The sequence below is a fragment of the Oncorhynchus mykiss genome, chromosome 13 (genome assembly GCF_013265735.2).
Source record: "Oncorhynchus mykiss isolate Arlee chromosome 13, USDA_OmykA_1.1, whole genome shotgun sequence".
NCBI classification, from domain to species: Eukaryota; Metazoa; Chordata; class Actinopteri; order Salmoniformes; family Salmonidae; genus Oncorhynchus; species Oncorhynchus mykiss.
This window is the reverse complement of record NC_048577.1, coordinates 9,007,206-9,034,926: the sequence shown is the minus strand read 5'-3', so window position 1 is coordinate 9,034,926 and position 27,721 is coordinate 9,007,206. Positions and strand designations below refer to the sequence as shown.

General features: G+C 42.6%; 1 protein-coding gene across 7 annotated transcripts; it reads right to left on the bottom strand.

Annotated features, from left to right (window-relative positions):
- Positions 1-8,107: 8,107 nt before the first annotated feature.
- LOC110517299 (zinc finger protein 271-like) lies at positions 8,108-27,436 on the bottom strand. 7 transcript variants are annotated; one of them, XM_036940157.1, is made up of 3 exons: positions 27,346-27,436; positions 11,424-11,589; positions 8,108-10,516 (listed from the first exon to the last, which is right to left on the bottom strand). In XM_036940157.1, exons 1-3 carry the CDS (start codon positions 27,352-27,354, stop codon positions 8,736-8,738), a joined length of 1,956 nt encoding a protein of 651 aa, XP_036796052.1. In that variant the 5' UTR covers positions 27,355-27,436; the 3' UTR covers positions 8,108-8,735. The 7 variants fall into 7 exon arrangements, with proteins under 7 accessions (XP_036796052.1, XP_036796054.1, XP_036796057.1 ...); XM_036940159.1 differs by having other exon boundaries at positions 11,436-11,589; XM_036940162.1 differs by lacking the exons at positions 11,424-11,589; positions 27,346-27,436 and adding exons at positions 16,127-16,135; positions 23,810-24,586 and having other exon boundaries at positions 8,108-10,325.
- Positions 27,437-27,721: the final 285 nt, after the last annotated feature.

Below are 27,721 nucleotides of genomic sequence, written 5' to 3'. Positions count from 1 at the left end.
ATCTACAGGTAATATATAATATCAAATTATAATAATTCATTAGAATCATTCAGAGCTGCAGGTGAAGGTGTCTTCCTCCACAGAGGAAAAGAAGAGAACACTGACCTGTAGCACCACCTGTCTTCTGACAACGTCTCACCAACCCAAATACCAAAATATCTACCTAGATCCAGTCAGCAGTGAGGATACAGACAGATACTCCTGTGCCGTAAACGGCCATGAGGATCTCCTCTCACTGTCACGATGTGGCCTTTTGGGTGTAGATTGTGGCTCCCCCCTTCTCTCTCTCTCCCACGTCAGGTTTTACAACTGTCATAAATACCTGGTAGAAACTCCCATGCAGTATTGAGGGAGAGAGTCTACCAGAGCAAAGAGCTTATTTTTAATCCCCAAAATGGGAGAGCTAAACCATTTCTATTTTTGAGAATGTGGGAATTGCCCGTGGACATTTAAAGAACAATCCTGTCGAAGTAGTTTGACACACAACTATATCTCTTAATGTGTACATTTCCCAGCTGTCAGGTTTACATATATATATATATATATATATTGAGAAACGTATGTGATTAAACATGAAACTATTTGTGAAAAGATGTCATGTGATGTTAACCTTCTAAATCAGTGGTTTTCATATAAAGATTCCAAGAACACAGGATGAGATGTTACTATCCTTTGTGCAAGCACTTCCAAGAGTTAATGAACAGTGAGCCTGGTGAAATTTGGGGAGCGCATCGTCAGTAGTGTACCTTTGGTTCCTAGGGTGTTTCGGCCTTTTACACTATACACCCTCCCCAAAGGCGGCCAGCGACAGGGTGATCAATCCTACGCTTTCGTCCCATTCCCAATTAGTCATAGGAGTTGCCTTGTTGTTGATAGCCAACATCCCACGGGACTATGCATGGCAGGGGCGTCCTCCTCCCTTAGTCAAGCATTGTTGACCGCATACCTCCTGGCCCTCTCACTTCGGGGCCCAGCTGGGGTCTTTCCTCTTCATCCAGAGCCACTGACTGCCGCCTTCTGCCGCCTCCGATACAGCTTTGATTGCCGAACGCTGGTTCTGGCCCTTAATTCCCAGGTCTCTAAGCAGTCTGGTTGTAGATGTTGCCACAAAACCTCTGCAGCCCACCTCCACTGTTCGGACTTCTGTGTTCCAGCCATGATGCCGTGCTTCGGCAGCTAGATCGGCATAGCGCAGATGTTTTCGCTCATAAGCCTCATCTACTGAGTCCTCCCAGGGTACTGTGAGCTCAATGATGAAGACCTTCTTGAGCGAACGGGACCAGAGCACCATGTCAGGTCTTAGGGTGGTGGTTGCGATCTCCGGAGGAAACACAAGTTGCCGGCCAACGTCAGCTAGCATTTTCCAGTCGCGGGCCAAGCGCAGCTGGTCTCGCTCTAATGGTGTAGGGCCGCTCTTCTGAGGTTTAGCCCCTTCGCGGACAAAGTTCGTCCGTAAAGGGGTGTGATGCTGCTGGGGGTGGTAGGGAGTTGGTGGCAGCTCGCTTGTCCTCCAGGGCGGACGCAAGGTTTTTAAGGACTTGGTTGTGACGCCAAGTGTAGCGTCCTTGGGTGAGGCTTGTTTTACACCCTGTGAGAATGTGCCTGAGGTTGGCTGGCATGGAACAGAGGGCACAGTCCGGATCTTCACCATACCATTGGTGAATATTAACTGGTGTTGGAAGGACGTCATATGTTGCTCTGATGGAAAAGCTCAACCGCCTCGCTTCCATGGCCCACAGATCCTTCCAGCTGATCTTTCTCTTCTCCACACTGTCCCATCGAGTCCACTGTCCCTGTTTGGAAAGAGAGACTGCCTTATCCCACCTTGCAGCCTCTTCCTGATGGCGTACTTCCTGCACTACCATCTTCCGCCGCTCTGGTGCAGTGGCCTTACTCCAAGCAGCAAGGCTAGTTAGCCCAAGGCTTCCTCTCCCTTGCTGAACATGACCCACAATGTCAGCATGTCTGAGGGCTGCTGTTGCCTTCTGGACTGCTTTTCCTGGCTTCCATTTGCGCCCAGTTGCCAAGGTCGGCGCGTTGTTGCTCACCACTGGGTCTCGAGATTCATTCAGTGTCATCTGGAGCCTGGTTTTTGCACACTTGAATTCCTCTGTTAGACTGGTGAGGGGCAGCTTGAGGACACCATCTCCATAGAGGCCTATGGTGGTAAGGCATCGTGGAACTCCGAGCCACTTCTTTAAGTAGCCTGTGACTCCTCTTTCCATCTTCTCCACTGTTGAGATTGGAACCTCATACACTGCTAAGGGCCACAACACCCGGGGTAGGAGACCAAACTGCAGACACCAGGCCTTTAACTTTCCAGGTAGCTGGGTGTTGTCGATGGACTGTAGGCTACTACTGATGTCTTTGCGCAGCTGTTGCACCTGGTCTTTGTCCTTCAGGCTTGCATCATACCACCTTCCTTGGCTTTTTACCGGCTGCTCAGACACTGTTGGGATTTGGTCATCTCCGATGAATAATTTCAGGTCAGAGAGTACTCCCTTCACAATCGAGATGCTGCGTGACTTGGATGGTTTAATCTTCATACGGGCCCAGCTGATGTTCTCCTTGAGTTTTCTGAGCAGTCTCCTGGTGCATGGGACAGTGGTGGTCAATGTTGTAATGTCGTCCATGTAGGCTCTGAGTGGAGGGAGGCGGAAACCAGAGTCGACTCGCTGTCCACCAGCAACCCATTTTGAGGATCTGATGATAACCTCCATTGCCATTATGAATGCCAACGGAGAAATGGTACATCCCGCCATTATACCTACATTCAGCCACTGCCATGAGGTGGTGAACTCTGAGGTGGTGAAGCAGAACTGCAGATCCTGGAAGTACGACTTCACCAGGGTTGTGATGGTGTCCGGTATGTGGAAAAATCTGAAGGCAACCCACAGGAGTTCATGGGGCACAGAGCCAAATGCATTGGCGAGGTCGAGGAAGACTACATGGAGGTCCCTTTTCTCCACCTTGGCCATTTGGATCTGGTGCCAGATCATGCTGGAATGTTCCAAGCAGCCAGAGAACCCTGATATTCCTGCCTTCTGTACAGATGTATCGACATACGCATTCCTTTGCAGGTACTCAGCCATCCTCTGGGCAATGACCCTAAAGAAGATTTTACCCTCGACATTCAGTAAGGAGATTGGGCGGAATTGGCTGATGTTCACTGCATCCTTCTCCTTAGGGATCAGGACCCCGCCTGCCCTACGCCACACTTCTTTTGACAAGCTGTTCTCATAAGCCTCCAGAGGAACCTCAGGACGTCTGGTGCGTTCTTATACACTTTGTACGGGACTCCATTTGGCCCCGGGGCTGATGCTGTTCTTGCCCGTCAAACTGTGTTTTCCACCTTTTCCATGTCGGAGGGCTGGTCTCAATATGATGTTCTGGGGGTTCAATGGGTGGGATATCTGATGGGATGGCCAGATGTTTATGTCGCTTTGAGTCAAAGTTTGTTGTTCTCAGGTGGTCCTCTAGGTCTTTCTTTGTTGTTTTTAGAGCTCCACTTTTTTCCTTCGTGAAGAGACTTTTAAGGAACTTGAAGGGATCTTTATAGAATCGAGTTCTAGTTTGTTCTTTCTTCCTTCTGTGTTTCTGTAGGTTCTCTGCTCTACGGAGGGATGCCAACCGGGTTTTAATGTCAGCCTGAAGTGCCTCTATGCCCTCCTTTTCCACTTCCGAGGCCTTCTTCCACTGTTTCTTAAGCTGTCGCCTTTCTTGAACGAGGCGCTTGATTTCTTGTTGCCTCCTGGATCAAGGTAAGATCAGTATTCACTGTTTCCCACAACTTCTTGTCACTGGCGCCAGGCCACTTCACATACGGTCTGTGCCCTGGTAGTCTCCTCTTGACTGCAGGTCTGGGAGGCTGGATGATTACAGTTGAAGTCGGAAGTTTACATACACCTTAGACAAATACATTTAAACTCAGTTTTTCACAATTCATGATATTTAATTCTAGTAAAAATTCCCTGTCTTAGGTCAGTTAGGATCACCACTTTATTTTAAGAATGTGAAATGTCAGAATAATAGTAGAGTGAATGATTTATTTCAGCTTTTCTTTCATCACATCCCAGTGGGTCAGAAGTTTATGTACACTCAATTAGTATTTGGTGCATTGCCTTTACATTTTTTAATTTGGGTCAAACCTTTTCAGTAGCCTTCCACAAGCTTCCCACAATAAGTTGGGTGAATTTTGGCCCACTCCTCCTGACAGACCTGGTGTAACTGAGTCAGGTTTGTAGGCCTCCTTGCTCGCACACGCTTTTTCAGTTCTGCCCACAAATGTTCTATAGGATTGAGGTCAGGACTTTGTGATGGCCACTCTAATACCTTGACTTTGTTGTCCGTAAGCCATTTTGCCACAACAAAAAAAAATCACCTTTATTTAACCAGGTAGGCTAGTTGAGAACAAGTTCTCATTTGCAACTGCGACCTGGCCAAGATAAAGCGCAATTCAACACATACAACAACACAGAGTTACACATGGAATAAACAAAACATAATACAGTAGAACAAAATAAAACAAAAAGTCTATATACAGTGAGTGCAAATGAGGTAAGTTAAGGAAATAAATAGGCTATGGTGGCGAAGTAATTACAATATAGCAATTAAACACTGGAATGATAGATCGGCAGAAGATGAATGTGCAGGTAGAGATACTGGGGTGCAAAGGAGCTAAATAAATAAATAAATACCAGTATGGGGATGAGGTAGGTAGATGGGCTGTTTACAGATGGGCTATGTACAGGTGCAGTGATCTGTAAGCTGCTCTGACAGCTGGTGCTTAAAGCTAGTGAGGGAGATGTGAGTCTCCAGCTTCAGAGATTTTTGCAATTCGTTCCAGTCATAGGCAGCAGAGAACTGGGAGGAAAGACAACCAAAGGAGAAATTGGCTTTGGGGTGACCAGTGAGATATACCTGCTGGAGCGTGTGCTGCGAGTGGGTGCTGCTATGGTGACCAGTGAGCTGAGATAAGGCGGGGCTTTACCTAGCAGAGACTTGTAGATAACCTGTAGCCAGTGGGTTTGGCGACGAGTATGAAGCGAGGGCCAGCCAACGAGAGCATACAGGTCGCAATGGTGGGTAGTGTATGGGGCTTTGGTGACAAAACAGATGGCATTGTGATAGACTGCATCCAGTTTGATGAGTACAGTGTTGGAGGCAATTTTATAGATGACATCATCGAGGTCGAGGATCGGTAGGATGTTCAGTTTTACGAGGGTATGTTTGGCAGCATGAGTGAAGGATGCTTTGTTGCGATACAGAAAGCCGATTCTAGATTTAATTTTGGATTGGAGATGCTTAATATGAGTCTGGAAGGAGAGTTTACAGTCTAACCAGACACCCAGGTATTTGTAGTTGCCCACGTATTCTAAGTCAGAGCCGTCCAGAGTAGTGATGCTGGACGGGCGAGCAGGTGCGGGCAGTGATCGATTGAATAGCATGCATTTAGTTTTACTTGCGTTTAAGAGCAGTTGGAGGCCACGGAAGGAGAGTTGTATGGCATTGAAGCTCGTCTGGAGGTTAGTTAACACAGTGTCCAAGGAGGGCCCAGAAGTATACAGAATGGTGTCGTCTGCGTAGAGGTGGATCAGAGAATCACCAGCAGCAAGAGCAACATCATTGATGTATACAGAAAAGAGAGTCGGCCCGAGAATTTAACCCTGTGTCACACCCATAGAGACTGTCAGAGGTTCGTATGGAAGTATGCTTGGGGTCATTGTCATTTTAGAAGACCCATTTGCAACCAAGCTTTAACTTCCTGACTGATGTCCTGAGATGTTGCTTCAATATATCCACATAATTTTCTTTCCTCAAGATGCCATCCATTTTGTGAAGTGCACCAGTCCCTCTTGCAGCAAAGCACCCCCACAACATGATGCTGCCACCCCCATGCTTCATGGTTGGGATGGTGTTCTTCGGCTTGCAAGCCTCCCCCTTTTTCCTCCAAACATAACGATGGTCATTATGACCAAACAGTTCTATTTTTGTTTCATCAGACCAGAGGACATTTCTCCAAAAAGTACGATATTTGTCCCCATGTGCAGTTGCAAACCGTAGTCTGGCTTCTTTAATGCGGTTTTGGAGCAGTGGCTTCTTCCTTGCTGAGCGGCCTTTCAGGTTATGTCGATATAGGACTCGTTGTACTGTGGATATAGATACTTTTGGACCTGTTTCCTCCAGAATCTTCACAAGGTCCTTTGCTGTTGTTCTGGGATTGATTTGCACTTTTCGCACCAAAGTATGTTCATCTCTAGGAGACATAACGCGTCTCCTTCCTGAGCGGTATGACGGCTGCGTGATCCAATGGTGTTTATACTTGCGTACTATTGTTTGTACAGATGAATGTGGTACATTCAGGCATTTGGAAATTACTCTCAAGGATGAACCAGACTTGTGGAGGGCTACAATGTATTTTTCTGAGGTCTTGGCTGATTTCTTTTGATTTCCCATGATGTCAAGCGAAGAGGCACTGAGTTTGATGGTAGGCCTTGGTCCACAGGTACACCTTCAATTGACTTAAATTATGTCAATTAGCCTATCAGAAGCTTCTAAAGCCATGACATAATTTTATGGAATTTTCCAAGCTGTTTAAAGGCACAGTCAACTTAGTGTATGTAAACTTCTGACCCACTGGAATTGTGAAACAGTAAGTTATAAGTAAATAATCTGTCTGTAAACAATTGTTGGAAAAATTACTTGTCATGCACAAAGTAGATTTGTGGAGTGGTTTAAAAATTAGTTTTAATCACTCCAACCTAAGTGTATGTAAACTTCTGACTTCAACAGTATATTACCTGTGACAGTCAGAGTTGTTCCAGGGAAGCTGTACCCCCATTTCTGAATTCTGTGTTTTAAATCTGAACTTGTACTCGGCTGAATCTCTCTCAGGTCTGTGATTCTCAGGGTGCAGTCTTTCTCTTCAGTCCCAAGGTACTCAGCACGAACGTGCATACTCTGGCACCGAGGTCAGGATTTTAGGCACCTCATTACATTTCTCTTGTTTAAAACCTCCAAGCACACGGACCCCGCTAGCGGGATCAAATTCGACGACATCCGGTGAAGTTGCATAGCGCCAAATTCAAAATATAAAATCGTAATATTAAAAATTCATGAAAATACAAGTGTCTTACATGGTTCAAAAGCTTAGAATCTGGGTAATCGAACTGCATGGCATTCGATTGTCTGAGGACAGCGCCTCACATTAGCATATTTTCCATATTTCCCAAACCATCACAGGCATCACAAAATAACAAATAAAGATAAAATGAATCACTTACTTTTGAAGATCCTCTGTTTGCAATCCCAAGGGTCCCAGCTACACAATGAATGGTGGTTTTGTTCGATAAAGTCCTTCTTTATATCCTAGAAACGCTGTTTTAGTTGGCTCCATTGAATTCAATAATCCACTCCTTCAACATACATACAAAGGATTCCAAAAGGTTACCAGCAAAGTTCATCCAAATAAGTCAAACAATGTTTTTTATTAATCCTCAGAATGTCTAACATCTAAAAAAAACACAATAATATTTCAGACTGAGATTACTATGTCCAATAGGAAAGTAAAAGAACGAAGAACGCTCTTCTGCTGACAATGCAGTTTTTAAAGAAATGTCCTGATGTTTGCAGAGATCATATTTGCATTGGCGCTCACCTTGGAAAGACTACAAATACTTCTTAATTTAAAAAAAAACAAGCCAGCCTTGTATAAAGACTGTTGACATCTAGTGACATTTAGTGGAAGCCATTGGAACTGCAACCTGGGAGGCAGAAATTATATCTTCCATTAGTTTCTTCAATTGTTATTGCACTCAACAAAATATTAACGCAACATGCAACAATTTGTACAATTTTACTGAGTTAAAGTTCATATAAAGAAATCAGTCAATTTAAATTAATGAATTAGGCCCTAATCTATAGATTTCACATGACTGGGAATACAGATCTGTTGGTCACAGATACCTTTAAAAAAAAGGTAGTCAGTATCTGCGTGACCACCATTTGCCTCATGCAGTGCGAAATCTCCTTCACATAAGACAATAGATTTAATGTATGTTTGTATTGAAGACATGTGTTCTGAAAATTACTAACTGGGACTCAGTGAAACTTAAATGAATAATGATTTATTATCAGCCAGCTGGAGAGGTTCCAACCAACTTAAAGCAGCAGAGTACACATCGGTCTGGAGCTCTTTCGGGGCAGTCCCGTTCAGGGTAGTTCTCTAAAATACTGCTTACACAGACAAGTTATATTTGCATGATTTACATTATTCATAATTAATTAATCATTAACGTTTGGTTCCTGCATGTGACTGAAACTGCATGTGACTGGAACCGTCTCCGATCTTAACATATAGAACATATTCTGGGCCTTCTGCCAAAAGGTCTGAGCGGGTCATGACCGTCTCCCCTCATATCTCTACCTACAGGAACCAATGATTGTATGAGGAAAGATGTACAATTCAAGACTCTGTCTTCAGACAACATTTCCCTCACACATTAATATGAACCTACCATTGTTGAAACATTATCCTACATTATTTAATGGATAACAGGAGTTAATGAAATAACATACAGCTCTGAAAACCCCACCACACACAGGACTCCTACTCAAAGACGCTTGATACATATAGATCCAGAGCTGCATATTAGCAACACAGGTTACTATGGTAATCAGACTTAGAGAATGGGAGATAATAACTCTCTACAAGATGTTTTCTATTGAAACTGTATTTAGGGATCTGGAACCGGTGCCGGAGAGAAGGGAGATAAAATAAAACATGTTTGTGCTGCATTGTGTTTTTTTAGTGACCCTGAATGAGCAAAGCTCTTTCCACATAGACAGGAATAAGGTTTCTCTCCAGTGTGTATTCGCTGGTGTGTAGTCAGGGTGAAATCTAGAGCAAAACTCTTCCCACACTGATCACAGCTATAAGGCTTCTCTCCGGTGTGTATGCGTTGGTGTTTAGTCAAGTTTCCTGATTGATTGAAGCTCTTCCCACAATGCTCACAGCTATAAGGTTTCTCTCCTGTGTGTATGCATTGGTGTCTAGTCAGTTCTAATGATTGATTGAAGCTCTTCCCACACTGATCACAGCTATAAGGCTTCTCTCCTGTGTGTACTCGTTGGTGTGCAATCAGATTGGAATCTCGAACAAAACTCTTCCCACACTGATCACAGCTATAAGGCTTCTCTCCTGTGTGTATGCGTTGGTGTATAGTCAGGGGTCCTGATCGATTGAAGCTCTTCCCACACTGATCACAGCTATAAGGCTTCTCTCCTGTGTGTATGCGTTGGTGTGTAATCAGGTCTCCTGATCGACTGAAGCTCTTCCCACACTGATCACAGCTATAAGGTTTCTCTCCTGTGTGTATGCGTTGGTGTGCAGTCAAGTTTCCTGAATAATTGAAGCTCTTCCCACACTGATCACAGCTATAAGGCTTCTCTCCTGTGTGTATGCGTTGGTGTGTGGTCAGCGCTCCTGAATGATTGAAACTCTTCCCACACTGATCACAGCTATAAGGCTTCTCTCCTGTGTGTATGCGTTGGTGTATAATCAGGGATCCTGAATGATTGAAGCTCTTCCCACACTGATCACAGCTATAAGGCTTCTCCCCTGTGTGTATTCGCTGGTGTGTAGTTAGGTGTCCTGACGTATAGAAATTCTTCCCACACTGATCACAGCTATAAGGCTTCTCTCCTGTGTGTATTCGCTGGTGTGTAGTCAGGTGTCCTGAGGTCCAGAAATTCTTCCCACACTGATCACAGCTATAAGGCTTCACTCCTCTGTGTATACGTTGGTGTGTAGTCAGGGAGAAATCTTGAGCAAAACTCTTCCCACACTGATCACAACTATAAGGCTTCTCTCCTGTGTGTATGCGTTGGTGTCTAGTCATGGCGCCTGAATTACTGAAGCTTTTCCCACATTGATCACAGCTATAAGGCTTCTCTCCTGTGTGTATGTGTTGGTGTGTGGTCAGATGTACTAATTGATTGAAGCTCTTCCCACACTGATCACAGCTATAAGGCTTCTCTCCTGTGTGTATGCGTTGATGTCTAGTCAGGGCTCCTGATTTATTGAAGCTCTTCCCACATTGATCACAGCTATAAGATTTCTCTCCTTTGTGTACGAGCTGGTGTGTAGTCAGGTCTCCTGACTGATTGAAGCATTTCCTACAACCAACGCAGGAGTAAGGCCTCTCCCCTGTATGAATTCTCTGATGAGATTTTAAGGTTTTAGATGCAGCGAAACTCTTCCCAAACTGAGAGCAGTGGTACGGTTTCTCTCCGGTGTGCATCCGTTTGTGAATGATCAAATCCTTCTGTTTAGCAAAACTCTTCCCACAGTCAGAGCAGCTGTGGTGAGGTTTCTTCCCTATACCTCTATGCTGGTGTTTCTTGAGGTGTTCTGATCTGGAGAGACTCTTCTCTTTCTTGTCAGCATCATGATGTTGTTGAGGCTCTGCAGATGATAAGCCCCTCCCACTGAGAGAGCAACGATTAGGGCTGTCCCCTGTGAAACAAAGACATTGAATAGTTAGGTTTTGCAAATATGGGTCCATAAACATATGGGGCGTTACATGAAATGAATGCTTTTCGCGTTCCTTAGATATTTTCCAGTAATAATTGTGCACCAATATTCAATTTTAAATCTCTGTTATATGAAATAAAGTGCAGAACACATACAGAACACTTGGACAATTCAATCAATATGATTTTTAATATGAATAAACAGTTGCTAAAGTGACATTTCTGCATTTTTCATTTACGTCTGCCCCTCATTTTAAGGTCTACCCTGTTACATGAACTGAACTCTCGTTTTAATATGGTGAAACTATTCTTTAAAAACATAGGTTTTCATAAGAAACACTGAACATCTAATAGTCAAATCACAGAGTAAAAGCAGGTGAGCTGGTTCTACTGTCTATCAATTTACTGCTGTTTTGTGGTGGAGAACTGAGCATCTCAACCCCTCTATCCAGACACAGACATGATAGAGATGTTTTAACAATAACTTTTTATGTGAAGACTGCATTCAATTACTACTTCCTGTTGCACAATACTAGATCCATTCCCCCCGTCACAAGCAGATTCATGGCTGATTTAAAGGACCGTTTTACCCATGTAATCTGGTGGTTCTGTTGTTTTCAGTAGTCCCCTGTTACAGTCAACCCGGTTACTTTATTTGGCTCTTACTATAGTATTTATATTTCATTAAGCCTCTTGAGATGGCAAAATGTATTTTATTAAGTTGAACACGTGCTCTTTATAACATGACAATGTTAAAATGATGTGAAATCAAACTATTTGTTTTACCAAGTTACACTTCTTAAAATTGGGTGGAACAACCAGATATTTTCATCAATATATAATTCATCAATTAATTGTTACAGAAGCAGACTGTAGTCTCATCCACACACCATGGTTCTTACTTAATGAAATCACATCTCCATGTTCCTCTTCTCCTCTCTCAGTTCCACTCTGCCCCGGTGTTTTCCTGCAGTCGACCAGACCCAGCAGTAAAGTACAGGGAGGCGATTGACCTGGGGACTCCTGGAAGGTGGAGGGGGACGGGCTAGATTTGTCCTGTTGGCCGCAAGAAGTATTCAACAAAAAATATTTGGTTTAATATTAATCTATTGGGTGCATACTTCGAATATCTCCTTTAATGTTCAATTGTTCACTACAACCTACAAATCTAAGAGCATTAGATTGGTGGAGGAATGGGCTAGTTTCCACCATATATCTCATACCAGTCATTTCCCTTCAAACAGCGAGGAAGAGGTGAAGCGAGAGGGATAACTGGGCCCAAAATCTGGCTTCTGCCTTATTTGATCGAATATACATTTCATAAAGATTAGGTAGTTAGGAGTGTATTGATAAAAGTAGGACACGTTTCAGGGTAGTCAGGAACCAATATATGTAACGGATGTGAAATATCTAGCTAGTTAGCGGTGGTGCGCACTAAATAGCGTTTCAATCGGGGACGTCACTTGCTCTGAGACCTTGAAGTAGTAGTTCCCCTTGGTCTGCAAGGGCCGCGGATTTTGTGGAGCGATAGGTAACGATGCTTCGTGAGTGACTGTTGTTGATGTGTGCAGAGGGTCCCTGGTTCGCGCCCGGGTATGGGCGAGTGGACGGTCTAAAGTTATACTGTTACATATACACAGTCAGTTAGGAAAGCAAAGGCTAGCTTTTTCAAACAGAAATTTGCATCCTGCAGCACAAACTCCAAAACGTTTTGGGACACTGTAAAGTCCATGGAGAGTAAGAGCACCTCCTCTCAGCTGTCCACTGCACTGAGGCTAGGAAACACTGTCACCACCGATAAATCCAAGAAGCATTTCTCTACGGCTGGCCACGCTTTCCACCTTGCTACCCCAACCCCGGCCAACAGCTCCGCACCCCCTGCAGCTACTGATCGCTGCAGCTGTACACAGCCAATCTGTAAATAGCCCATCCAACCAAATACCTACCTCATCCCCATATTGTTTTTTTTTCTGCTCTTTTGCACACCAGTATTTATTCCAGTATTTCTACTTGCACATCCTCAACTGCACATCTATCACTCCAGTGTTAATTGCTAAATTGAAATTACTTCGCCACTATGGCCTATTTATTGCCTTACCTCCTTACTTCATCTGCACACACTGTATACAGATTTTCTATTGTGTTATTTACTGTACTTTGTTTATCCCACGTGTAACTCTGTGTTGTTTTTGTCGCACTGCTTTGCTTTATCTTGTCCAGGTCGCAGTTGTAAATGACAACTTGTTCTCAACTGGCCTACCTGGTTAAATAAAAAAATAATATGGTAGTAGTGCCTGGACATTACTAGTTACCACAAACAAAGCCATAAACCACGCACATTTCTAAAATGTATCTTATTAAAATGTGATTTTAACCCTAACAACACTTCTGACTTTATGCCTAACCTTAAATAAATGAAAATGAAATATAGACGTCTGTGGCTGTGGAAACACGCATGCTGCCCTCTATTATGTTCCCGCCTGATCTTGCCTCTTTACCGATTGCCTTCCATTTAAGAAGACACTTATTTTCTTTGTTAGAACGGACACTTGAGTATCTGGTCAAATAATGGACAATGTGTTCGAAATCAGCGAATGAATGTGAACACTTTGGGAGGAAGGAGAGATAATTAGTTCATAGTCACAGATTCCTAAACATGATATAGTAGTAGGCTTCTTTGACGAAGAAAAAAATCCCAACAAGTCGTACCGTGATGTTTTTTTTGTTGTTGAGCCGTTTAAACCGAGCACAGGAAGTGGAGGATCAAAGACGATGAAAAAACTAGGCCTAGACATTTTGTACAACACAGCACTTATACTGTTAAAGCTAGACTTACCCGATCCATTGTGGAAGCTATTATTTATTTGTATGGAATGAAATATTGTTGTCTACAGTACAGTTAGACTACTTTGTTGTAGTGTAGAGATAATGACTAGGGAGTTGCGGAGAGAAAATTCGATTCTCAAGGCTGCAACTGATGCGCCCCTAGACCAGAGCAATCAAACATATATTTTCATTTCAAAACGGAATTAAGTTCAAACAAATAAACGTCTCATGAAGCCTAATATTTCTTCAGAAAGTTCCTGGATAACATTTTACGTGATCTATAAAAGTCGAGTAAAGTCAAGAAAACGTTCAACACCCCCTCTCGCTAAGAATCCTGTAGTTTGTTATCGTCTACCCTTGCCTGGCAGTAACTTGGAATACATGGGCAAAGAGGGAGCATCTGAATAGGCCTTTAAAAAAAAAGTTTTATTAACAACAAATCAATACAGGAAGTACATATGGGAAAACAAGTTTATATAAATAATATACAAAGGACAATTGGGCTAGGGGCGTGGCTGGGGGCGGGGCTAGGGAGTACAATATCACATTACACAAGGACCATAAGTGACATACATACACTTATTATTCAAACAGCTTTTTTGTTAGTAGAGTATTTAATTGTCTTAAAGTACAGTTCAATTTATTTTTGTAAGGTAATAAAACGTGGTGTTTTGTTTGTAAATTTACATGGAGCAATTTGAGTTGATGTTTTCCTTAAACTTCTTCATATAGTGGTTAGCAGGATAATATTTATTAATAATTTAAAAGGAAACTTACTTAATTTTGTTAACAGGTGTGTGTTGCAACATCCAAACTTTTTTCCAACAGATATTATCAATAAATCCATTCCAATAAGGCATGACATAATGTATAGATACAACATCCTGCTGAAACAAGGTTCGTATCGCTCTGTTGTTGAATGGACCAAAAGAGAAACAAATCTTTCCTACTGATGGGTCAACAGGGTCAATAGAAGGTAGGCTCTGAGGGTCAGGTCTTGACACGTTCCTGAATAACAATGCAACACCTGAGGGAATGGCATATAAAACAATTGCAAAATCTTTAGGTGTTACAGGGACCTTGTAAAGTGATAAGAATTCCTTATCTGAATAGGCCTCTTGTGAGGGAGTGTCTGAGAATGACTTCTTCTGGTCTTTCGCTGCTGCTATAATGGCAGCTGCTGTTCACTACCAGCACAGACAGGACAAGGAGCTGTTTTTGCAAGTCTTTGCAATGGGTGCCTCAAACCTAATTCACAAGGAATTCTCCGGTCAAAAATAAATGTAAGTCCAGTGGTGGAAAAAGTACCCAAGTGTCATACTTGAGTAAAGTAAAGATACCAAAATAGAAAATGACTCAAGTAAAAGTTAGTCACCCAGTAAAATTCTACTTGAGTAAAAGTCTAATAGTAAGTGGTTTCTAATATACTTATGTATCAAAATAAATGTAATTGCTCAAATATACTTAAGTATTAAAAATAAAAGTATGAATAATTAAAATGTCCTTATACTAAGCAAACCAGACAGCACAATTTTCTTGTTTAATTTTTTTAACGGATAGGCAGGGGCACACTCCAACACTCAGACATAATTGACAAAAAAAAAACATTTGTGTTTACTGAGTCTGCCAGATTAGAGGAAGTAGGGATGACCAGGGATGTTCTCTTGATAAGTGTGTGAATCGAACCATTTTCTGTACAGCTAAGCATTCAAAATGTAACGAGTACTTTTGCGTGTCAGGGAAAATTTATTTTCTTTAGGAATGTAGTGAAGTAAAAGTAAAAGTTGTAAATCTATAAATACTAAAGTAAAGTACAGATTCCCCCAAAAAACTACTAAAGTAGTACTTTAAAGTATTTTTACTTAAGTACTTTACACCCCTGCGTAAGTCTTTCTTCTAAACTAAACTACAGTCAAATGTACTGTATTTATAACTAACACCCTTCTGTCTATGTATATAACTGGTATACAATAAATAAACAACAATAAACATAATGCTTTTATAGCTACAATAAAGCTAACGTTAGCTAGCTAATGACAAGCTCATCTCTGCTGCCTGAATGCTTTCACGTTTCTCTCGTCTGGGTTTCTTGTTGTTAGCTAGCACATGGACAAGCAGTAGCCTACTGCAGTAGTAAGACTACACAAATTATCAACATTTTATTTTTACTCTGCACAAATCATTGAGAACAGTCATCCCTCGAATGCTAGCTAACGAACGTTAGTCTCAATGTTACAATCAACTGTATGTATGCTGACTACAGGTTTAACTAACGTTAGTTGATTGTAACATTGACGCTGTGTGCTGACTACAGGTTTAACGAACGTTAGTTGATTGTAACATTAACACTGTCTGTGTGCTGACTACAGGTTTAACTAACGTTAGTTGATTGTAACATTGACGCTGTGTGCTGACTACAGGTTTAACTAACGTTAGTTGATTGTAACATTGACACTGTGTGCTGACTACAGGTTTAACGAACGTTAGTTGATTGTAACATTGACACTGTCTGAGTGGTGACTACAGGTTTAACGAACGTTAGTTGATTGTAACATTGACACTGTGTGCTGACTACAGGTTTGGACGTCACTCTACAGATTAACCCTCTATCCTGACACCTGTGGAGCAGTGCTGCAGGTATAACATTGTACATGATTAAACATTAAGGTGCAATAAGTTGTGTTATCATGAATATATATACTCACCTAGAGGAGAGAACATGATACATGAAAAATGTAATTTATTCCTCTTCTTTCTCAACTTTCACTTCATTTCTCTCTCGCTCTCTTTCTCCTTCTCTAGGATCCGTCACTCTACCCTACTGTGTCTGTCTGCGTCTCCTCTCCCTGCCCCAGTACAGTCTGATGTCATGAGGGACTCTCTTTTTCATGATCCTCTATTCTCCGTAGCCCCTCTCCGAGCTGCACCTGTCCGCCCTGGACTGTCGCCTAGCGACCGTGCTCAGAACCTTTGAGCCGTTGCCAGGAGCAACAGTGTAGCCGCCAAGGAGGAGGCGAGGATCATGTCACTCATTATAAGACCTTGGTTACACATGTGACACATGCAGGGTAGTCTCTTAGAAAACAGGATTCCAAATGGGTTCTTGGCTGTCCCCATAGGAGAACTCTTTTCGGTTCCAGGTAGAACCATTTTGGGTTCCAGTTGTGTTTTGACAAGGTAGGGGTGGTATACAGAACATAGCCCAATTTGGTAAAATACCCAAGTCCATATTATGGAAAGAACAGCTCAAATAAGCAAAGAGAAACAACAGTCCATCATTACTTTAAGTCATGAAGGTCAGTCAATACGGAAAATGTCAAGTACCTTTGAGTTTCTTCAAGTGCAGTCGCAAAAACCATCAAGCTCTATGATGAAACTGGCTCACATCAGGACCCCCACAGGAAAGGAGGACCCAGAGTTACATGAAGAGGGTAAGTTCATTAGAGTTAACTGCATCTCAGATTGCAGCCCAAATACAGTGCCTTGCGAAAGTATTCGGCCCCCTTGAACTTTGCGACCTTTTGCCACATTTCAGGCTTCAAACATAAAGATAGAAAACTGTATTTTTTTGTGAAGAATCAACAACAAGTGGGACACAATCATGAAGTGGAATGACATTTATTGGATATTTCAAACTTTTTTAACAAATCAAAAACTGAAAAATTGGGCGTGCAAAATTATTCAGCCCACTTAAGTTAATACTTTGTAGCGCCACCTTTTGCTGCGATTACAGCTGTAAGTCGCTTGGGGTATGTCTCTATCAGTTTTGCACATCGAGAGACTGACATTTTTTCCCATTCCTCCTTGCAAAACAGCTCGAGCTCAGTGAGGTTGGATGGAGAGCATTTGTGAACAGCAGTTTTCAGTTCTTTCCACAGATTCTCGATTGGATTCAGGTCTGGACTTTGACTTGGCCATTCTAACACCTGGATATGTTTATTTTTGAAACATTCCATTGTAGATTTTGCTTTATGTTTTGGATCATTGTCTTGTTGGAAGACAAATCTCCGTCCCAGTCTCAGGTCTTTTGCAGACTCCATCAGGTTTTCTTCCAGAATGGTCCTGTATTTGGCTCCATCCATCTTCCCATCAATTTGAACCATCTTCCCTGTCCCTGCTGAAGAAAAGCAGGCCCAAACCATGATGCTGCCACCACCATGTTTGACAGTGGGGATGGTGTGTTCAGCTGTGTTGCTTTTACGCCAAACATAACGTTTTGCATTGTTGCCAAAAAGTTCAATTTTGGTTTCATCTGACCAGAGCACCTTCTTCCACATGTTTGGTGTGTCTCCCAGGTGGCTTGTGGCAAACTTTAAACAACACTTTTTATGGATATCTTTAAGAAATGGCTTTCTTCTTGCCACTCTTCCATAAAGGCCAGATTTGTGCAATATACGACTGATTGTTGTCCTATGGACAGAGTCTCCCACCTCAGCTGTAGATCTCTGCAGTTCATCCAGCGTGATCATGGGCCTCTTGGCTGCATCTCTGATCAGTCTTCTCCTTGTATGAGCTGAAAGTTTAGAGGGACGGCCAGGTCTTGGTAGATTTGCAGTGGCTTTAAACTTCTTCACAACAGTATCTCGGACCTGCCTGGTGTGTTCCTTGTTCTTCATGATGCTCTCTGCGCTTTTAACGGACCTCTGAGACTATCACAGTGCAGGTGCATTTATACGGAGACTTGATTACACACAGGTGGATTGTATTTATCATCATTAGTCATTTAGGTCAACATTGGATCATTCAGAGATCCTCACTGAACTTCTGGAGAGAGTTTGCTGCACTGAAAGTAAAGGGGCTGAATAATTTTGCACGCCCAATTTTTCAGTTTTTGATTTGTTAAAAAAGTTTGAAATATCCAATAAATGTCGTTCCACTTCATGATTGTGTCCCACTTGTTGTTGATTCTTCACAAAAAAATACATTTTTATATCTTTATGTTTGAAGCCTGAAATGTGGCAAAAGGTCGCAAAGTTCAAGGGGGCCGAATACTTTCGCAAGGCACTGTAACACTGAAACATGCATGAGAGCACCAGCTGTTCCGGAAGACTGTGGGATCACGCTCTCTGCCGCCGATGTGAGTAAAACAATTTAAACAGGTCAACATTCACAAGGCCGCAGGGCCAGATGGATTACCAGGACGTGTACTGCAAGCATGCGCTGACCAACTGGCAAATGCCTTCACTGACATTTTCAACCTCTCCCTGTCCGAGTCTGTAATACAAATATGTTTGAAGCAGACCACCAAAGTCTTTGTGCCCAAGAACACTAAGGTAACCTGCCTAAATGACTACCGACCCGCAGCACTCACATCTGTGGCCATAAAGTGCTTTGAAAGGCTGGTCATGGCTCACATCAACACCATTATCCCAGAAACCCTAGACCCACTCCAATTTGCACTCGAACCGCCTGAACAGATCCAAAGATGATGCAATCTCTATAGCACTCCACACTGCCCTTTCCCACATGGACAAAAGGAACACCTTTGTGAGAATGCTATTCATTGACTACAGCTCAGCATTCAACACCATAGTGCCCTCAAAGCTCATCAATAAGCTAAGGATCCTGGGACTAAACACCTCCCTATGTAACTGGATCCTGAACTTTTTGACGGGCCACCCCCAGGAGGTAAGGGTAGGTAACAACACATCCGCCATGCTGATCCTCAACACAGGGGCCCTCTGGGGTGCATGCTCAGTTTCCTCCTGTACTCCCTGTTCACTCATGACTGCACGGCCAGGCACTACTCCAACACCATCATTAAGTTTTCCAATGACACAACAGTGGTAGGCCTGATCACCGACAATGGCGAGACAGCCTATAGGGAGGAGGTCAGAGACCTGGCTGTGTGGTGCCAGGTCAACAACCTCTCCCTCAATGTGATCAAGACAAAGGAGATGATTGTGGACTACAGGAAAAGGAGGACCGAGCACGCACCCATTCTCATCGACAGGGCTGTAGTGGAGCAGGTTGAGAGCTTCAAGTTCCTTAGTGTCCACATCACCAACAAACTAACATGGTCCAAGCACACCACGACAGTCGTGAAGAGGGCACAACAAAACCTATTCCCCCTCAGGAGACTGAAAAGATTTGGCATGGGTCCTCAGATCCTCAAAGGTTCTACAGCTGCACCATCGAGAGCCTCCTGACTGATTGCATCACTGACTGGTATGGCAACTGCTCGGCCTCCGACCGCAAGGCAGTACAGAGGGTAGTGCGTACGGCCCAGTACATCCCTGGGGCCAAGCTTCCTGCCATCCAGGACCTCTATACCAGGCGGAGTCAGAGTAAAGCCCTAAAAATTGTCAAAGACTCCAGCCAGTAAGCATTTCACAGTAAGGTCTACACCTGTTGTATTCGGCCCATGTGACTAATACAATTTGATTTGACCTCTTCAAGGCCCCGAAGATGTGGATGTCGATTAAGGCAGCCCTCCATTCGGCAGAGTCACTCTCTCTCAGGTCTGTGATTCTCAGGGTGGAGTCCTTGTCTGTAGTTCGATGGTACTTCATACTACCTGCATACTCTGGGTCCTGGCTTAGATCTGTAGTAACTCCAGACTCCCATTTGTTGAACCAGGATACTTCTGTGACGTTATGCCTGGGATGTCTATACATTCAGGTGATGTCCACTGTTGACCCCTTCAAGGCACAGATATCCTCTTGGTGTGAGTCACATTCAAACAGCTCTGACCATGAACACCTGAAACTAAATGTATCTGGTCAATTCCTCAAATGATGATGAGACTATTTTCAAGTGTTTTAGATGTATTGGACTGGTTCATTTAAAATGAATTAAATATATAGACACACACAGTGCATTCAGAAAGAATTCAGAACCCTTGACTTTTTCATTTTGTTACGTTACAGTCTTATTCTAAAACGAATTCCAAAATTATAATTCTAAAACGATATAACAAGATAACATACCATCAGCCTTTGTCTACCTTGTATATTATACTGTATAGTTCCTACTAGTGTTACTATCCAAGAGTGCACCGATTTGTCTGTTTTCCCCACATGTTCTACTATTGGTCCACAGGCCTTAATGATTGATACTTAAGATTATTATTATAGGTGAGTTCAGACTCACACACTGTAGGAGTGAGCAAATCCTCATGTTCTTTTACAGCACAGGAGTAACTGTCTGTAGAGTAACATCAGACCCCTAGAGTATTACGGGAGTATTGTTGGGAAGTAGGGTCATGGAGATGTTGTCCGTTCTTGAACCAGATGTAGGTGGGGTTGTCAGTCAGAAGACAGGTGGTGCTACAGGTCAGTGTTCTCTTCTTTTCCTCTGTGGAGGAAGACACCTTCACCTGCAGCTCTGAATGATTCTAATGAATTATTAGAATTAGATATTATATATTACCTGTGACAGTCAGAGTTATTCCATGGAAGCTGTACCCCCATTCTGCATACTGTGTTTTAAATCTGAACTTGTACTCAGCTGAATCTCTCTCTCTCAGGTCTGTGATTCTCAGGTTGCAGTCTTTCTCTTTAGTTCCAAGGTACTCAGCACGACCTGCATACTCTGGACCAAGCTCAGGATTTTAGGCGCCTCATTACATTTCTCTTGAATAAACCAGTTTGGTTCTGAGACTACATGATAACATGGATGTTGATATGTGCAGGGAAGTTCCACTGTTGAGCCCTTCATAGCACAGATACTCTGATGGGTGTAAATCACGTTGACAGTTCTGACCCAGAACACCTAAAACAGTAGTAGGCCCAATCATTTACGCAATTAGTTAATTCAATAATTTTTTCACTCAACAAAACATAAATGCAACAATTTGTACGATTTTACTGAGTTACAGTTCATATAAAGAAATCAGTAAATTGTTATAAATGAATTGGACCCTAATCTATGGATTTCACATGACTGGGAATACAGATACAATTAAAGTCAGAAGTTTACATACACTTAGGTTGGAGTCATTAAAACTTGTTTTTCAACCACTCCACAAATTTCTTGTAAACAAACTATCGTTTTGGCAAGTCGGTTAGGACATCTACTTTGTGCATGACACAAGTAATTTTTCCAACAATTGTTTACAGACAGATTATGTCACTTATAATTCACTATATCACAATTCCAGTGGGTCAGAAGTTAACATACACTAAGTTGACTGTGTCTTTAAACAGCTTGGTGTCACGTTTGTCGTAAGAACATTCGGACCAAAGCGCATTGTGATATGGGTTCCACATGTTTATTAAATGAAATGCACAAAAACAATAAAGAACGAATGGAACGTGAAGTAGATGAATTGCTGACAGGCAACTACACATAAACAAGATCCCACAAAACAGTGGGGAAATGGCTGCCTAACCAAAATAGAGAATAAAAAGGCTCTCTACGCTCAGGGCTTGACAGGAAGGCTCCGGCCTTGGAGAGGGACTGGACGCCGTGCCTGGACTGGGCACCGGCGCAGAGGAAGGCTCCTGCCATGTAGCGGGACTGGACGCCGTGCCTGGACTGGGCACCGGCGCAGAGGAAGGCTCCTGCCATGTAGCGGGACTGGACGCCGTGCCTGGACTGGGCACCGGCGCAGAGGAAGGATTCTGCCATGGAGCTGGACTGGAGCCGTGCCTGGCTCTCCGGACCGTTGACCATCGCTGGAGGTTCCCGGACTGCTGACCGTCGCTGGAGGTTCCGGACTGTTGACAGTCGCTGGAGGTTCCAGACTGTGAACCGTCGCAGAAAGCTCTGGACTGTGAACCGTCGCCGGAAGCTCTGGACTGTGAACCGTCGCCGGAAGCTCTGGACTGTGAACCGTCGCCGGAAGCTCTGGACTGTGAACCGTCGCCGGAAGCTCTGGACTGGAAACCGTCGCCGGAAGCTCTGGACTGGAAACCGTCGCCGGAAGCTCTGGACTGGAAACCGTCGCCGGAAGCTCTGGACTGGAAACCGTCGCCGGAAGCTCTGGACTGGAAACCGTCGCCGGAAGCTCTGGACTGGAAACCGTCGCCGGAAGCTCTGGACTGGAAACCGTCGCCGGAAGCTCTGGACTGGAAACCGTCGCCGGAAGCTCTGGACTGGAAACCGTCGCCGGAAGCTCTGGACTGGAAACCGTCGCCGGAAGCTCTGGACTGGGAACCGTCGCCGGAAGCTCTGGACTGGAAACCGTCGCCGGAAGCTCTGGACTGGGAACCGTCGCCGGAAGCTCTGGACTGGGAACCGTCGCCGGAAGCTCTGGACTGGGAACCGTCGCCGGAAGCTCTGGACTGGGATCCGTCGCCGGAAGCTCTGGACTGGGAACCGTCGCCGGAAGCTCTGGACTGGGAACCGTCGCCGGAAGCTCTGGACTGGGATCCGTCGCCGGAAGCTCTGGACTGGGATCCGTCGCCGGAAGCTCTGGACTACCAAATACTAATTGAGTGTATCTAAACTTCTGACCCATGTGAGGTATGTGATGAAAGATATAAAAGCTGAAATAAATAATTATCTCTACTATTATTCTGACATTTCACATTCTTAAAATAAAGTGGTGATCCTAACTGACCTAAAACAGAGAATTTTTACTAGGATTAAATGTCATGATTTGTGAAAAACTGAGTTTAAATGTATTTGGCTGAGGTGTATGTAAACTTCCAACTTCAACTATATGCATCTGTTGGTCACAGATACCTTAAAAAAAACGGTAGTCAGTATCTGGTGTGACCACCATTTGCCTCATGCAGTGCGGCATAAGATAAAGGATTTAATGTGTTTTTGTATTGAATACATGTGTCGTGGAAATTACTACCAAGGACTCAGTCAAACTTAAATGAATAATTATTTATTATCAGCAAGCTGGAGAGATTCCAACAAACTTAATGCACCATAGTACATGTCGGTCAGGAGCTCTTTCGGGGCAGTCCCGTTAGTCCTCTTATATACTGCTTACACAGACAAGTTATATTAGCATGATTTACATTATTCATCATTAACATTTGGTTCCTGCATGTAAATTATAGAACATTTTCTGAGCGTTCTGCCAAAAGATCTGAGGGGGTCATGACCGTCTCCCCTCATATCTCTACCTACAGGAACCAATGATTGTATGAGACAAGTACAATTCAAGGCTCTCTCTTCAGATAACATTTCCCCCACACATGAATATACACCTACCATTGGTGAAACATTTTATTATACATTATTTAATGGATAATATGAGTTCATAAATTAAAAGATAGCTCTGAACACCTCCTCCGCCACCCCACCACACACACAGCACTTCTACTCCAAGACGCTTGATACATATGGATCCAGAGCTGCATATTATCTACACATGTTACCATGGCAATCAGACTTAGTAAAGTGTTAGAGAATGGGAGATGGATGACTGTTTACAAGATGTTTTCTATGTAAACTTTATTTAGGGATCTGGAACCGGTGCCAGAGAGAAGGGAGATGAAAAAAAACATGTTTGTGCTTTCTGGTGTTTTATCAGTGACCCTGAACGAGCAAAACTCTTCCCACACTGATCACAGCTATAAGACTTCTCTCCTGTGTGTATGCGTTGGTGTTCAGTCAGGGATCCTGAATGATTGAAGCTCTTCCCACACTGATCACAGCTATAAGGCTTGTCTCCTGTGTGTGCACGTTGGTGTTTAGTTAGGTGTCCTGACGTCCTGAAATTCTTTCCACACTGATAACAGCTATAAGGCTTCTCTCCTCTGTGTATTCGCTGATGTGTGACCAGGGTGGAATCTCGAGCAAAGCTCTTCCCACAATAATCACAGCTATAAGGCTTCTCTCCTGTGTGTATGTGTTGGTGTTTAGTCAGGTCTCCTGATCGACTAAAGCTCTTCCCACACTGATCACAGCTATAAGGCTTCTCTCCTGTGTGTATGCGTTGGTGTTTAGTCAGGGATCCTGAATGATTGAAGCTCTTCCCACACTGATCACAGCTATAAGGCTTCTCTCCTGTGTGTATGCGTTGGTGTGCAGTCAGGTCTCCTGATCGACTGAAGTATTTCCCACAATCAAAGCAGGTGTAAGTCCTGTCCCTTGTATGAATTCTCTGATTAGATTTTAAGATTTTAAATGCAGCAAAACTCTTACCACTCTGAGAGCTGTGGTATGGTTTCTCTCCATTGTGAATCCGCTCATGAATCATCAATTCCTTCTGTTTAGCAAAACTCTTCCCACAGTCAGAGCAGCAGTGGTGAGATTTCTTCCCTATACCTCTATGCTGGTGTTTCTTGAGGTGTTCTGATCTGGAGAGACTCTTCTCTTTCTTGTCAGCATCATGATGTTGTTGAGGCTCCCCAGATGATACACCCCTCCCACTGAGAGAGCAACAATTAGGGATGTCCCCTGTGAAACAAAGACATGAATAACATTTTGCAAATATGGATCCATAAACAGATGTCGTTCTATGAAAGACTGCCTTTTGGGTCCCTTTGACATTTTTCCTGCAATAATTGCATGCTAATATTGCATTTTAAAACTAATATTCAATAAAGTGCCATTTAATACAGAACACATGGAGAATTCAATTAATCTGATTTTTTTGGGGGGGGGAAACTAAAGTGACACAAATCAGCATTTTGACAGGTCCCTCCGTCAACCCTGTGTCACTTCTAGAAAGATTTTAACCCATCTAATACAATAATTACTCCAAGTTTTACCATCGTTGAGTAAAGTTACAAGTCCAGAATAATATGACTATTGTGAAGTCAATTAGTATAGGAGTTTGATTTAAATGTTGACATGCTTGGAAAGTAGAACAATTTCCCTCATCAACCTGTTAACATGGACACATCTGAAATCAGGCTGCTCTGATGGGACTTTGATAAATAAATAAACATTGCTATCAAAATAAAGGTTCTGTAAAAGTGATCATGTTATTTTTTTGAAGCATATTTAATTCTGAGTTATTACAAATTCAGTTTGTATGTGAAATCTATGTCTAAGATGCATACTTTGTTTTTCCTGAACTCACTGCACTCGGTCAAAAGGAGTTAGCTGACGCTGCTTGTGTTAGCACATACACAGATTAAATACACCTCTATAACTCTGATTTAAGTGTTAACATGTCCTAATCATTCTAAAGAATTCTCAGAAAACCAGGTGTTTTTAAAGGCGTATCCTTACTTCGGTTATGACCTTACACCAATTAAGATCAGCAGAGTAAGATGTTTACATGACTAATGACATACTCAGCCTACTGCCATAATCAGTTTAATAGGAAATGATTAGTGTGCATGTAAAGCCCTAGTTATTTGGTTACTTTAACAGTCATTTCTGAACATATTTATTTTGTGTGATTAGTAATTAATTTATGCCTGTCCCTCATTTTAAGGTCTACCCTGTTACATGAACTGAACTCTTGTTTTAATATGGTGAAACTATTCTTTCAAAAATATATTTTTTGAAAATATATATTTTTTTGCATAAGAAAATCTAATAGTCATATCATAGAGTAAAAGCAGATGATGGTTCTACTATTTTTGTAAATTCTGTTTTGTGGTGGGAAAGTGAGCATCTCAACCCCTCTATCCAGACACAGACATGATAGAGATGTTTTAACAATAACTTTTTATGTTAAGACTGCAATACTAGATCCATTCCCCCCGTCACAAGCAGATTCATGGCTGATTTAAAGGACTATTTTACCAATGTAGTGGTTTTGTTGTTTTCAGAAGTCCCCTGTTACAGTCAACCCTGTTACTTTATTTGGCACATTGGCTCTTACTATAGTATTTATATTTCATTAAACCTCTTGAGATGGGAAAACATGTATATTATTAAGTTGAACATGTGCTTTTTATGACAGTTAAAATTATGTGAAATCAAACTTTTTTTTGGTACACTTCTTAAAATTGGGTGGAACGACCAGATATTTTCATCAATATATAATTAATCAATTAATTGTTACAGAAGCAGACTGTAGTCTCATCCACACACCATGGTTCTTACTTAATGAAATCACATCTCCATATTCCTCTTCTCCTCTCTCAGTTCCACTCTGCCCCGGTGTTTTCCTGCAGTCGACCAGAACCAGCAGTAAAGTACAGGGAGGCGATCGACCTGGGGACTTCTGGAGGGTGGAGGGGGACGGCCTAGATTTGTCCTGTTGGAAGTATTCAACATAGATGAACATTAAACCAAATATTGTATTAATTTAGTCTAAACCTCTGATTTGGGTGCATCCCTCGAACATCTCCTTTTTCCTCAAATGTTCAATTGTACACTACTTCCCACAAATCTAAGAGCATTAGATTGGTGGAGGAATGGGCTAGTTTCCACCGATGAAGAGGTGAAGCAAGAGGGATAACTGGGCCCAAAATCTGGCTTCTGCCTTATTCAATTTCGTAACGATTAGGTTGTTAGGAGTGTATTGATAAATGTAGGGAACTTTATATGGTAGTAGTGACTTGTCGTCGCTAGTTACCGCAAACAAAGCCATAAACCACGCCCATTTCTACCATTGATCTTATTAACAACACTCCTAACTTTATGCCTAATAATGGTCCCACCTGATCTTATTGTGAATTTTCCAGTACTTATGTGGCAATGATTTAATTTTTTTTAACCCTAACACCACTTCTAGCTTTATGTCTAACCTTAAATAAATAAAAATGCGATATAGACATTTGTGGCTGTGGGAAAAACACGCATGCTGCCCTCTTTTATGTTCCCACCTGATCTTGCCTCTTTACCGATTGCCTTCCATTTAAGAAAACATTTATTTTCTTTGTTAGAACGGACACTTGAGTATCTGGTCAAATAATGGGCAATGTGTTCGAAATCAGTGAATGAATGTGAACACTTTGGGAGGAAGGAGATATAATTAGTTCATAGTCACAGATTCCTAAACATGATATAGTAGCAGGCTACTTTGAAGAAGAAAAAAAATCCCAACAAGTTTTACCGTCATGCTTTTTTGGTCGAAACGTTTAAACCAAAGCAGGAATGTGGAGGATCAAAAACGATTAAAACTAGGACGATACATTTTGCACAACACAGCACATATACTGTTAAAGCCAGACTTACCCGATCCATTGTGGAAGCTATTATTTCTTTGTATGGAATGAAATATTGTTGGCTACAGTACAGTTCGACTACTTTGTTGTAGTGTAGAGATAATAACTACAGAGTTGCGGAGAGAAAATTAGCTTCCCAAGGCTGCAAATGATGCGTCCCTAGACCAGAGCAATCAAACATCTACTTCAATATCAACACGGAATTAAGTTCAAACAAATAAACGTCTCATGTATCCTAATATTTCTTCAGAAAGTTCCTGGATAACATTATAGGTGATCTATAAAAGTCGAGTAAAGTCAAGAAAACGTTAAGAATCTTGTTGTTTGTTATCGTCTACCCTTGCCTGGCAGTAACTTGGAACACATGAGCAAAGAGGGAGTATCTG